This window comes from Amphiprion ocellaris, chromosome 20 (assembly GCF_022539595.1).
Source record: "Amphiprion ocellaris isolate individual 3 ecotype Okinawa chromosome 20, ASM2253959v1, whole genome shotgun sequence".
Taxonomy (NCBI): Eukaryota; Metazoa; Chordata; class Actinopteri; family Pomacentridae; genus Amphiprion; species Amphiprion ocellaris.
This window is the reverse complement of record NC_072785.1, coordinates 13166373-13181253: the sequence shown is the minus strand read 5'-3', so window position 1 is coordinate 13181253 and position 14881 is coordinate 13166373. Positions and strand designations below refer to the sequence as shown.

At 38.8% G+C, this 14881-nt stretch overlaps 1 protein-coding gene across 1 annotated transcript; it reads right to left on the bottom strand.

Moving 5' to 3' along the window:
* Positions 1-732: 732 nt before the first annotated feature.
* On the bottom strand, positions 733-14022 carry LOC111577950 (gamma-aminobutyric acid receptor subunit rho-1). Its single transcript, XM_023284481.3, has 10 exons — positions 13541-14022; positions 8690-8740; positions 8476-8582; positions 8196-8263; positions 7401-7624; positions 6553-6635; positions 5723-5863; positions 5118-5270; positions 3683-3879; positions 733-2293 (listed from the first exon to the last, which is right to left on the bottom strand). The coding sequence occupies exons 1-10, from the start codon at positions 13645-13647 to the stop codon at positions 1991-1993; spliced, it is 1434 nt and encodes a 477-aa protein (XP_023140249.2). The 5' UTR covers positions 13648-14022; the 3' UTR covers positions 733-1990.
* Between the last annotated feature and the right edge of the window lie 859 nt (positions 14023-14881).

Genomic DNA, 14881 nt, shown 5'->3' with positions numbered 1-14881 from the left:
GAGGAATCAGAGAAATAGATTTTTTAAAAAGACTTAATGTAAATACTTAATGGTTTATATATATATATATATATATATATATATATATATATATATATATATATATATGTATGTATATATATATATATATATATATATATATATATATGTATATATATATATATATATATATATATATATATATATATATATATATATATATATATATATATATATATATATATTTTTTTTTTTTTTTTTTTTTTTTTTTTTTTTTTTTACAGACGTGAGCAGTTAATGGTATTAAAGAATATGCAGTTTATAGGATTCGTTATGAATGCTCATCAGCTCAGACCTGTGCCAAAGAAAAGAGAGAGACCTTGGAGCTGGTTGCAATCCAACGTCTGATAACTGTAAAGGCTTATCCTCTGGGCTTGTTTAAATACACTGTAGAAAAGAGCTGGAAAATACAATAAAAATATGGGACCAAGACTCGAAAGCACATATGGAAAGATGTTGCCATCTGCTTCAACTGACATGAAATCTGTGGTCATGAATACCGTCTTTTTGTGATTTTCATTAATATCTTAATATATAACTATTTTCACCCATGCATATTAATGCTGTTTCCTGTTTCCATGTAGGAGACTTAAATTCTGCAGTTCTGCAGATGTGTTGTTCAGCACCTGAGCACAGCTGGAATAATTTCACATTTTCATAAAACAGAACATTTATTCAACATTTTCCCACACATATCATGTTTAGTTTAATTTAATATCTGCATGTCCGATGATCAAATTGTCATAAACCACTGACATATTTTTCAATCTTTTGCCTAACAAAGTATAAAGTTGTTTGAAGCTGAAAAAGACAAAAAAAAAAAACAAAAAACAAAAAAAAAACTAGCAACTAACAGGTCACGGTGAACCTCAAAGCCCCACAACACCAAACAGAGGAGATGAGCTTCAGTTGTATATAAAAAAGAAGAAATAAGGACATTAAAAAAGTCAATACCATAATCTGTGTTTGAGACTTACTAAACCTATACTTTTTACATTTGTCACTTTAATATACTGCATTATTTTGCGTTGTTACTAAACTTTGTCGACTCACACAAATGCAACGCAGTAGCTTGACAGCAAAACAACTGCATTAATACAAAGTTCACAAGAATATGTAACATAAACTGAATCATACTGACATGCTGCAAAGAAAAGTGCAACTTCAGGAACTAAAGAAGCCAAATTAACATCTTTAAAGAAACATTTCCAATTCTTAAGCTCATGAAGTTACTGATCCCAGGAGTTACATCATCGAGCACTTAACAAGCCTTTTATACTAGTTTTTGTATGGATTAAATCAAAAGATTAAATAATTAGTGAACAACAGGGGTGCTGGTATGTGAACTTTTAATCTGGACAAAACCAAAAATTCTGGCTGTTTATTTTTTTCCATCTGTAAGCTAAGCTAACTAGCTGTTGGATGTAGCCATATATATATATATATATATATATATATATTTCTAAGATTTCTACTTTGTGATTGTTTACTAGGTTTCGTTCTTATGCAGAGCAGTAGGATCTGTCCACACGCTGGCAGTGCGAACCTGTTTTTCTAGTTCACATTTTCAGCTTTGTAAATGTGGCTGGAGTCACTGCATTAAAAATGAGTCAAACTGCAGAGTTGCACAAGTTCATGTTTGAGCATCTCTGTGTGCAGAGATATGACGTTAAAGATACAACATGAAACCACACTGATTTCAAAGTGCGACAAAAACAGTGACAATGACCATCCTGCTTGTCAGTAGCTCATATTGAAACTCATCAGTTTTAAGTGGCTGGGTCATGAAGGCAATGGTCACCCATCTATGGTCCCCATGCATCTAATGAGCAGTTTCTCTGTCCGAAAAGTTGCATCGAATGCAAAGTCATCTTTCCAGTTCTTGCACAAATGAGCCGAGCGTTTGCCATCCCATCCTGGACGGCTCTTACAGCGTTTCCTGCAACCCAGGTTACGAGTAGATGGACCAGTAGATGATGTTAAAGAGGATGTACGCTCCAGGAAAGACAACCCTCGAGTACTTGTCTATGGCGTGGGTGTCTATCCAGATGTTCACGTAGCCTCTGGATGGCTTCACCTGGCCTGTGATTTGCGGGTCATTCAGTGCCACCTGTGCCAAAATTCGGTCCTGGCGGCCGCCGTTTTCTGGCATCCCATAATTCCCTGTGGTGTTCACATCCATGGACCCGTAGCCAGTGATCTGGGGGTCGATCATCATCTCGTCTGGGTTTCCAATGCCACAAGTACACGGCAGCTGAGCGAAAACACAAAGAAGAAATTTTAAAAAAAGGACAAAGTAATTTTGGTGTTTATGCCCGACTTCGTTTGAATCCATAAAGCTAACATGAGAATATAAATTTATTAGTTTCTTCAATGTTTATCATTTTTCTGCACTCACAGCCTTTAAATAACTTTGGTATGAAACATTTATAGATGGATGTTTGTGCTGGAAATGATCCTCAGGCTACGTGGGCAATTTGGCTCCATATGCTGCAGCAGTTGGCAGATGAAGAATAGCAATAAAGTCCACGAGCTGTAGTCCCAGAAATAATTTGCCATGGCCCTGAGTGCAGCTTAAAATGAGCAAATTTAGAAAATATTTATCAGCTTATTGGAAATGCGTGTAAATTATTAACTCACGTTACTACCAGTTCAGAAATATTCCAATGTACTAAATTATTTTATCATAAAATTAGGTCAGCCTTGTTTGTGTAGAGTTAAAGAGACTTTTAATTCTTCTCTTTATCTTACTTGAAATGTCTCCTTTCTTATTTTTAATGTGCAGGTCTTTCTTATTTGTAATAAGTGACAATCTATCCACAATATAGATCAGATTTAGGCAGTTTAAATCGGTCAAGAGACCTTTTAATTTGTGTGAGTTATCATGAACTTCCACAGATTAGTAATACAAATATATATATATATATATATATATATATATATATATATATATATATATATATATATATATATATATATATATATATATATATATATATATACATACATATATATATATATATATATATATATATATATATTTTATATATATATATATATATATATATATATATATATATATATATATATATATATATATATATATATATATATATATATATATATATATATATATATATATATATATGTATATATATATATATAAAAGTGACAATGAATTTATTATATAGGCTTTGATAACTTTGGCGTTTGGCCATGGTGGTAATGCCCAGTTAGGCAAATAATCAAGGTATGAGGGATACAATAAATCTGAAATCTGTCCTTGAAGTGGGTTTTAAAGGATTGAACTAAAACTGGAACTAGAAGTGAATCGACATTCTCACACCAAAAACAAATACTCCAATTATCTTTCATTATTTATCGAAAATACCAGATTTTTGCATCATTATTCTTTTTGCAAAACTACATCAAATTCGATGATGATTTCCGTTCAAAATGTAAGAATAAAACTCAACGTTTTGTTGTTTTTTAGTTGGTCTTGGGGACATTTTAGTTATTGAAGAACAGCCCCATCTCCCCATCTGGATACATAAATTACTACAAGAACACTGCATTAACAACAGATAGTGGACAACAGCACAGAAAAAAACAAACAAAAAGAAAAACCGAAATAAACACTTACTCTCTCCCTCAGCTTCCTCTCTTTCCTCTCCTGCACGGTGGAGAGGTAGTTAACCGCTGCGTACTCTATCACCGACAGGAAGACAAAGACAAAACTGACCCAGAGGTAAATGTCCACTGCCTTAATGTAGGAGACCCGCGGCATGGAGGCGTTGACCCCAGTGATGATGGTGGACATGGTCAGCACTGTGGTGATGCCTGGAGGAGAGACACAAACAGTTTAGTCATAGCCGTGCTGTTATTTATTCTATGATGGAGTTGAGAGGCTAAATCTAAATGCTGAAGATCATAGAAAGGGCGGTAAGTGAGATACTAGTTCTAGCAGTGTGACATTTGAAGTTTTTTAAATTGCATTTTACCATACAGCTCATTGGAGAAGAGGTCAAGATAAATATTTTTGGCACACTCAAATGACTACCTCACTTTTTGTTGTTTTGGAAAACCAGAAAATTGAGTGATCATGGGATGCTTACTATGTAGGAGTTAACACAAACATGCTTCAGGTTATTTGTGAGCTTTGTAGCATTCAGCCTCACAAACTTTCTATTGTGGCTGTAAACTTTTAGTTTTGCTCTGTGATCTTTGCTTAATTCTTGTTGACTGACTTCCGTTATTTGGGAAAAAATGGGCATTGTCACATTGTGGAGAAACAATAGAAAACACAGAGGAGAGAGACAAAGCATCAAAGATCCTCGGCTGTTCAAGGTCCACATCTCAGCCACAAAATAAAAAACACTGACGGGTAAAATGAAAACATCGATCATCTTGCTACAATGCCATGTTCTACTGGGAAATCTTGCATCCTGGCATTCATATGAATTTCGTGTGAATGTTATGTTTTTTTTTTACTTTTGAGGATTTTACAAGAATGGCAGCAGCTCTCCTCATCGATTGCAGCCTCCCCCAGCAGAATCAGGCATCTTGTCTCACCACAAAAACTGCTCAGGAGCAACTTGAGTAACACAAATACCCCAAGATTTCAACTTGCCCTCCAAACTCCCCAGATCCCAGTCCGACAGACCAGACCAGACTACCAACATCCCATTGCCAGAAAACACCAGACACCTTCAGAGATTTAGAATCCATGTTCCTGCAGATCAGAGCTGTTTTGGCTTCTCGAGAGGAACACATACAATATTAAACAGGTGGTTCTAATGTGACTGATTAGTGTCAGTGCTATAGGGTGCCCCAACCACTTCAGTAGAGCATTTTAATGTGTTACAGTCCAAAAAATATATTGTCCTAGAGACCAAGATTCTTTTTATCACACCAGCACTTCAAAACCCAAAGCAATCCGTTTTTTTTCTCATAGGACAAAGAAAGGCAACAGATTGTCTCATTGCTATTCTCCTCATCCAGGTCTTGAACAAAATCATAATTTATTAGTGCTAATTTCTTCGTAAAGGTCATCCAACAAGAGGGAGAGCCTCTCCTACCAAGTGGAACCCTGGCGGGGACGGCCCTGCGGTCGATCCAGAAGGACACCCAGGACAGCATGACCATCAGAGTGGCAGGGAAGTAAGTCTGCAGCAGGAAGAAGAAGATGTGGCGCCGCAGGGTGAAGTGGATGTACAAGCGATTGTACCAGCCTAGGAAGAAGAAATGTCACCATTATACACATGTCGTCATATGCTTGCTGCTGATACACTGTATCAACATTTGAAGCAGAGGTTTCTCAGCTATTCTGGCACAGAAAGATAGGACACAAAATCCTTTTTATGCTGCAGGTTGCTCTTGTGAGCTGGAAAGTGACATGTGGTTGTAAGGAGGCTATGAGGCTTTCACAGTGGCTTTCCAGCAACATACAAGTGGTTGGCAGGAGTTTGAATCATTCCATCCTGCAATAAGGATTAAATATTCGTACATTAAAGGGACACCTTATGTAAGGAAACCTTTAGCTAGAAAATATAGTAAAATGAGATTCACTGAAGTTGTAATTCAATTGTGATCTAATTTCTCATGCGTGATACACACATCTAGCTCATTTACATAATCTGTTTGCTTTGTATATCACAGGTTGACGTGTTGTGGATTGCAATACCTGTGCTGCTATAGAAAGCCAGCTTGGTGGTGGTGTGAAATTTCTGGATGAGGAACTGGGACAGAGATATTCTGTCATCTGTGTTGAGGGATTCGTTGCCTTTCTTCCAGTACAGCATCAGATCGTCATCTGTGTACGCATCTGCAGGGAAAATATTTGGAAGCAGGTACATCAAGTAACAAACCAAATCAGGACAGACTCAGAGTGAGACAATGCTGCATGTTAATGCGAACAAAATGAGCAACAAGTAAGATAAAGAAAAGTGACAAAACTTCAGCACTAAATCCCAAAGAGCAGTCTCTAGAGGCTGTGATGTTCACGTACACACCTCAGTCTTAGAGCCTTACCAGTGATGGAGGTGTAGGAAGGGCCTGGGAGGGGGAGGAAGCGTCTTAAAAAAATAAGCAGTGCTCCCTTTGAAGCACGAATCAGCTCAAAAACTTTAATGGCGTGATGTATCTGAGATTTCATGAGATATCTGATGTGCAAAGTTGGCACTGTGGGCTCAGGAGGGTGCAAGAAGAAAGACTGTCTGAGATGGAAGTCAGAATTTTTTTGAGCAGCATTGGGATTGCACTTAAAGTTTCACTAAACACACTAGAATTCATCCTCTGGGAGCCATGAACAACAGATCCAGGAGACACAAATAGCGTTCTCTGTTATGATATATGTAAAGAATATTATGACAAAGTATCAGTATATATTTTGGTATGTTTTAGAGAGAGAGTCAGTGTTCAGGTGGATGGACAGACTGACAATTTATGCTCACAGGGGGGGAAAAGAGTGAGTCTGGCTGGCATATTTTACTATATAATGATAAATCCACTCACAGCTTTCAATTTCCAGTGAGCAGGTTTGGGTGTCCAAAGGGAATCGGCTGAGATCCATATTGCACATGGCAGTGACTGTGACTCTGCAGGGAGAACAGAAAGAAAACATTCGCTGCAATTCAACATCTAAGAGGAAAACAGATTGAAGTTTAGGGGCTCAATTTTCTGTAGGGTATATAGGCTACTTCAGCTAAGCAACACCAACACAAATACAGACTCAAGCCGTGTGTTTTGTGTTGGATAGTGAGGCAAATGTGTCGGGATGTCTTATTTTTTGAACCATTTGCCACCTCTGAGTGCTCAGCCTGGGATTGTTCTACTCTAGCGCTCCTTTCATCGTCTCCCTTCAGCACTTTTATCCACTTTCCCATCTGTATTTGATCAGAGGCCATGTTGTCATTGCAAGTACAAATCAGTTACTTTCCTCATTCGAGTGAAGGCTAAAAAGTCCACACAGCCATTTGACATTTTCCACTTAAAAACTCTGCTGCACTGATTACAATTATTGAGCGTTGTTGCACAAAATGCTGGTGGACCCGCTGAGAAACTCAACCCAGCAAATCAGCAGTGACCTTTCCACAACCGTGTAAATGACTTTGTGTTGTGTTTGTTTTCAGCTTTTCCTGTCTCTGTGGGATAGAACTTTCTTTTGCTGTGATGTTTTGTGATTATTTTTTCATTACAAAATAAAATAAACCCTTCCCTTTACTGCCGCATTAATATATAAAATGCTTGCAAGAGCATTTTGCAGGATTATGAAAGAAAGGCGCTGGGTATCTCAAAGGCAGTTGGTTTTTCCTTTGTCTGAGCTTAAATGAGACAAAAAAAGCAGTTGTCGGTGTGTTAACCTGAGACTGTAGAGCACATTGCCGTCAGGATAAACCCTCAGCATGACGTTGTCCGTGGTGGTGTCGTGGATGAAAGAGCGTTTAGAGTGGACAAAGAACATGTCAGGAACCCAGATTTTCTTCACCAAGCGGCTGTCGAAGGTCATGCTCTGGTTGTTGGTGCTTGGAAACGACAGCCGTTCGTCCTTCCAGTAGTGACGCAGGTACAGTGTCATGGTGAAGTCCTGTGGGGAGTAAAGAAAAACACTAAAGCGTTGTGTTGGGTGGAGGCAATGGAAAAAAATGTATAAACACCCCATTACAAGGTAAATCTAGCATTCAAAACTCCTCTTGTGTCCTCTGTAATGGAAAAATGACATATATGATGCTATTTGATTGTTAATAATGATGCATTGATGTGTAACCGGTATTTTTGCTTTTGTAGCTGGTCAAAGAGGAGATAGTTTGAACGACTTAATAGAGGAAATCCCCCCTCCTCCCGTGCATCCCAACAAAGGGTCACAAGATAAATCTGGGAGGTTGTGAGATGATTACTAGGAGAGGAAAGCACAAAGTTTTTGTCAAATATTGGTTAATTTGACATCAGATCTGAGATATTTAGAGTACAAATGTACAATACTTCCTTCTTCAACATATCAAGTAGAAAAAGAAAGCAGCGAAAAATGGAAAGAACAACTACCTCATAATTTCTCTAAACTACAGCACTAGGTGAGCAATTTTCCACCACTCCACACTGTGCCTTGAAACCTGTAATATGGAGTTCTTATAAAAAAAAAGAAGCTATTTTATACTCACCATATCCACCTCGGAGATGGTGTCCAGGCTTTCAACCTGAACATCAACTCCAACAGGAATTGGAGGACCTAAAAGAAAATAGCCACACGTCAGATATATGTGTGCAGAAATGATATTTTCCAGCACAGAAGCTGATTTTCTGTGTGGTTATGAATGTGACAGTGAGTAGAACAGTCAGCAGGATCACTGCAGAGACCAATGCAGATCTTTATCCAGCTACACTTTCCAGATTGTACTGTCTGAGCTACAGTGTATAAATACTTGATTCAGAGTTTGTCACCTCCAAAAGCTGGTCTCATGGTGAAATCATGGTCGTCTATTCTCAGGAGCTGCTCAGATTTTGTCATTGGGGACTTTGTCATGTCTGGACTTCGCTTGAAAATGGGGCTGTGAAACAGTAAAAGAACAACACATGATTAAAACGAGTAACGCAAAGATTTCAGTGTCAGATTTAATTAGGAAAGGGATTTTGATTTAGGGCTTTTAAAACTTGCCTCCCAGATTTGTGGCCTCCACCCCCATCCATTCTGGTGTCTCTTCGTGACCTGTTAATTAAGAGAATCTTAAGAACATCTGGCACAACACAGGGGATCACTATACAAGCACATTTTACTCCATTTTTTCTGTTCTACTTGAAATGCAACGTGTTTTGCATGAATAAAAAAAACACGTGTGATAAATGACATACTTTAAACTGACTAGAGCTTAAATGATAACTCTTTTAATTGATCTACAAAAAAGTCATTGTTAACTGAACAGGCAACTAATTTTTCAAGCCAAATATATTTTTCTTGCTACTTTTTAAAAATCGTTTGTCGTCCCTTTTTTGTCTCATTTCTATTCTTATTTCCCAGCATTTTTCTTCCCTTTTCTGGTCTTTCACTGCTATTTCTACACATTACTTTTTAATACTATTTGTGCCTCTATTGACTCACTCAGACATCCTGATTTCTATTCTATTTGGGCATTGCAGTTAGCTTATTCTCCTTACAGACTTCATATTTACTAATCTTGATTTATTCTCATGTTGTTATAATTTTTCTGAGCAATATCCGGCACAAGAAATTTCTTCTAAACTTCTATCTTATCTTGTATTTTTACAGAGTAGGTATTTGCTGCAAGCTTTAGAGTTTAGAGTTATTGCTTTTTCATGTCATTATCATAAACTGAACGAGTTTTTAATTGTTGGTGGACAAAACATGAAATCTAAATATGTTGCTGTTTTCTCTGTGAAACTGAAATAGGCACCATCCTCTATTTCTGTCACTTTACGAAATAAAACCACAAAACAGCCAGCTTTTATTTTGAAATATCACTGATATTTATGTCATTTTGAAGCCTACATCTGCATTGGTTTGAGTAGCAACCGACCCTTAATGTCTAAGGAGATGTAGTACATCTGGTTGCATCACACAAATTTTTTTCCACACGTTACACAGGGATCAAAAGGGCATTTCCTCATCACATTTAAATCCAAGTGAGCCGGCTCTTTTTCTAGTGTCACTTTTCAAGAGGGGGCTTCCTCTGTACATTTGTGTGTTTTCAGACAGCATTTCCAGGCCACCAACAGAGAGAGAGAGAGAAAATGATGAATTCCAAAAACCCTAAAATGGATTAATAGAGTAGAGCATGCTGTGACAGACAGAGCCAAATCCCTGTGACAACCACCGACATGCATTAAGGAAACACCATAGAAGAAGAGAGGTGAGATAAATGGGCTGCACCAAAAAACGAAGGAAAACAACCCACGACGAGGGCAAAATGAAACAGTAAGAAGAAGGGTTTCGCTGGGTGCCGGCTGCAGTGTTCGGAGGGGCAACGGGTGCTACTCGTCTGCATCTATCCAGCAGCTGGTTCCTAATCCTCTTGGCAGAAATGCCTCTCCAATCCCCTCCCTGCCTGCCTGCCTACAGCACACAGCAGACTGCCTGTCTGCTCTGCACCGCTCTGCTCTGTGTGGCCCGACATTGTTTTCTGCAGCCGAGGGCCTGCATGCTTGCATCGCTGCAGGGGCCGCATCCGGGTTAATGGGCCACATTTCTGCCGAGGTCACTGTGAACACATTAATGTGCGTTGGCCGGGAGCATTAGGAAGAACTCAGCTGAGAAAAAGAGGTTTAAAGTCAACAGACTGATACGAACCAACAGATGGATACATGTAATGTGTTTTCTAGTCATATTATACAGCAAGAATCACTGGCATATTTATATTTGCATAAAATTAAAAACAAAAATTGTGCTTTAGTTGCTTTTCCTTGAACATTTGGCAGTTTCGTGATTTGAAATGAATAGTTTCGTCAAGGTTAGCTGCTTCTAGCTTTGGGTGACATTTTGATTTGGCTTTTTGTTGTTGGTGTTTTTGTGTGATTTTCCTTGAAATTCCGTGATTTAGAAACATTATCAAGTCACATTTTACCCTCAGCGTAGTATTAAGTAAACGTACAGTTACTACATTTTGAGATGATTCATTCTCTCTCATCAAAATGTGCCTTTCTGTCACCAAAACCATCCAGCCACCTCTCCTTATTATCCTTTAAACCTCGTGAGGGTTTTCTCCTCTGATGTTTTCTTATGTGGGACTCCGCTGTCCTACACAAATCCTCCCCTCTCCGCTCTTCCTCCTCAAGGCAAGCGAGCGAAGAAGGGAAAAAACTCCCACAAACCCACGCCAGCAGCGCCCAGACGCTTCCGCAATTTCACAGTCAAGAGACGAGGACTTGGAGTGATGAGAAACACAGGGAGAGGAAGAGTTGGACTCCTGCATGAGTGTTTGAGACATTTCCCCCCTCTCTCTATCTTTTGCTGGAAGAGGAAAGAGAGATTTACATTTGATTTGTATTCACACACTGTGCATGTCAGCAGAGAGAAGACTGATGCGAGAGGACTTTTAACTAGTTGTGGGGGGAAAAAAAATACAATAAACAGCGAGACGCAGACTTGATAATGAGACGACACTGGCATTTAAAGATTACACAGCTGCTTTGAGCCATTTGCGCTTACTGTCTTTTGCAGATTTGCCACAAATGATTACGATTGTGATCCTCGTGTACTTAATGGTCATCTTAATCACCTTGCGGCTCGTTAAATGACTGTAATTTCTGGGAGGATTGTTTAGATTTGAAAAGACAGCTTTGACACTGCACTGTTCAGCACAGATGTTCGACAGTTGCTCGTGTTGCACATATGGACAACGTGTTTATTAGGCTCAGATGGATGAGAATCCTAATAGTGAGCAGATTGCTGTTCGACGTCGCCTGTGATCTATAAATAACAGCCGGTAAAGCATGAAAAGTGATACTGTATCTAAAGGCAGGGGGATTATGATTTGACAGGGTTTGTTGAATATATTAAGTGGATGCAAATCATTCAACGCTGATAGCATTATGAGGCGTACAGTGCTGTACTTTGCCTGCTTGGGGAAAAAAAAAAGTCTTATCATCTTCACCAGAGACAGCTTCTCACTCGAGGCTGGAGGCTACGATTGGACGCCGTGCTAATGTTTCAACGAGAGAATTTTTTGTATAAATACACGCTGGAAAAGAAGCCAATCTACACTGGTCATTTATGGAAAACTTTTTCTTACATTTTGGTGTGACACAAAGAGCAAATATGTCAGAGTACATCTGGATTTCTCTCAGCCAGGCACTGATTTGTTGATTGTATTGAATATCTTGAAAAAGTTCCTTTAACTTGAGGTGAAACAACTACACTGGACTTTATTAATTAACAGACAGAATTAATCAGCAGCTGTTTTGATAATCTCAAAAACACTTGTTTACCTCCTCACATGTGTTGCTTTTTTCATCTTATGTCTTAGCAAATTGAATATTCTTGGGTTTTTGGACTCTTGTTCGAACAAAACAAGCATCCTGAACACTTTCAAAGGATATTATTGGTATTTTTCTTTTAGAATTAGAGCTCAGTAGACTAAATAATAACTGCTTGATTGTATAAATAAACTGTTGATTGTTCTCAACAGGTGTAAAGCATTTTTTGACTTGTAGACATGCTAGTCAATGATGACAAACTAACTCCAACAATTACAATTTTTTTTGACAGTTTTGCTGTGAATGTGAACTTTCAGCTTTCCTGTCATAAATTTGACAAATATATTTAGGTGATTTCACAACTGCTACACACAATCAACCAATATTTGCTTCCACTGCAACTAAATCACAGAAAAACAATCAAATGTTGATGCTTTGTTTCCTATAAGTCACGTTTCCTCCACTTCAAGACTGCAGCACCACATTCTACAACCCGCATTTCACAGCAGTGATGAAATATTAAATATTCTCACTAGAGCTGAAATAATTGGGAACTTGGCACGATACTGAAAGAAAATAATATGCAACTATTTCCAGAATTCACTGTCGAAACAAAAATAAGAAGGTGGATTCCAGCTTCTAAAAATGAAAATGTCTTCTGGTTTTGCTTTCATTACATGACAACAAACTGAATATAATTGGGTCTTTGTTGTTGGACACAAAGAAAATAATCAGCATATTAATCAAATGTGAAAATAATTGCTCCTTGCAGCAGTACTTTGTACAAACCAGTACTGAGTACCGTGACAAGAAATTAATTAGTTTTGGTAATTTTGCAGAATTTAAGTGTTCAGCTTTTCAAATATCTGACAGCAGTTTGACAAATATATATTAAAGTGACTTTCCGGTGTCTATACAAAAGCTCAGTCTTCATTTTTTATGCTTAGTGGTGTCAATGTCACATTTCTTCAGCTACACGTACGTCAAACTCCAAACTAGCAAACACAAACCTTTCTGTTTAAAACACATCTGATGTCAAAGCCAGTTCAATCCATAATGTGCAGAAATGAGGATGTTTTAATGAATCCCAGATCTGGTTCAGCCCTGACTGAAAACATTTAATCCAATGGACGCATTAACGAGGCAGCAATTAGCCTAAATAATCACCTGAAAATGACATTGACTACAACTGCTGCCAGGAGGGAAAACGGTCATTAACTGGCCTGCAGCAGTTGTGGGGCAAGAGAACACAGCATTCACCAGTAGCACATAAATAGATGTGGGGATTTAGGTCTCCCTCTCCCTCTCTCTCTCTTTGCTCTCCAATCTGCTGTCTGAAAAAGTCTGTTTCCAGAGGGGGAGGGAGTGGCACAGGTGACACAGGAAACACTGGACAACACTGTGTGCACCTTTAAAAACCTCTACTAGAACATAATGAAGTTGTCAAGGGAACTTCACACCAGTTAATCTGCACATTCTTGCATTAAAAGCCTAATTTACACCCTGCCAAAACAATAAAATCATGCACACTAGTGTTTCTATTCAACACACTGGATATTCAGGACTTTGTTGGTATTACCTGCTTTGTTTGTAGGTTTCCAGCTTGTGACCTCTCGACTGGACCATCTTCCCAGCTGCACCGGCGAGCCAAACACAGAGAAGCACAAGAACCGCATCCACCTGCATGGTTCACATTCCCTAGAGGACGGACCTCCGCTGTCAATCAGAATCGACTCCCCTCCAGGGTTTGGAGCACTCTGCCTTCCTGAGACATTCCCTTCTCCAGCGCCGGAGCCGGTAACAGGGAGGGAAAAACGGCAACAGCAGCAGCTACACTGTGCTATTCTACGGCCTGAGTGGAAAACATCCTACGGTGCTTAATCTCCACAGTGGGAAAAGCAATTTTGACTAAACCCATAAATCCTTGAGCGTCAGATGGTACAGATTTGATCCCTCCAGCGGCGGATGTGCCTGCCTCTCTGTGCTCTGCTGTTCTCAGATATCCTGCACTCTGATGTGCTCTACTCCACTTTGCACCGCCCAGAAACACCAATTCTCACAATGATGCAGCATGCTCATTTGTAAGGTCAACGGTTTAGAGATACAGACGCGCAGAGGCTGAGGCGAAGCACTGTGCCTGATCTCAAAAGGCTTCTCGGCTCCTTCTGAGGCTCGAGTCTCGCGTTGACATTTAACCAAAAACATTAAAGATGCACAAGGAGGCATTTCTGCTCGGTGATTGCAGGATTTCAGTTTTGCTTAAATTTAAACTCAGAGAAGGTTTATTTTTTATGGCTGTGGAGCGATTTTGTTGCTGCCTTCTGTGCTTTTTTTCACTGTTTTTTCTCAGGGGACTCACATTGGGGAATACATTTTTGGATGCCCCAAAAACTGATTACACAGGTATATGTGTTGGCAGTAATAAGGCCAGCACAGCATTTTAATAAGAAACCTGCAAATACACAGCATTCAGATGATGCATGATATCCTGTGACATCAATAAAGCTCATGATTTTTACATAATTGCCACGTTTTTCAACAATGATTTGCTGTGAGAGTTTGTGATATGACAAAAATACACAACAACACATGCAATCGGTGCCGACAAACGGCACGCAACATGAGTCTGATCATCATTCACATATTATTCTGCTTCAAGAAACTGTGTTTATTCAATTTAGCAACACACTAGAGGCTGCGTCACTATTTGTCTGTCAAAACATGCTGCTGATCTGAATAAGCCAGTCGCAAAAGGTCTCATCAGTGACGTCGCCGTGCGCCTGACCATGTGTCCCCCCCTTTTTTTTTTTTTTTTTGTAGCAGGCTGAACAGTTGGATTATAAGATCATGAATTTGGGTTAGCTCCATCTATGTCAATCTAAAAAAACTGGTGTAAGTAATGTTAAGCATTGTTGCCGTT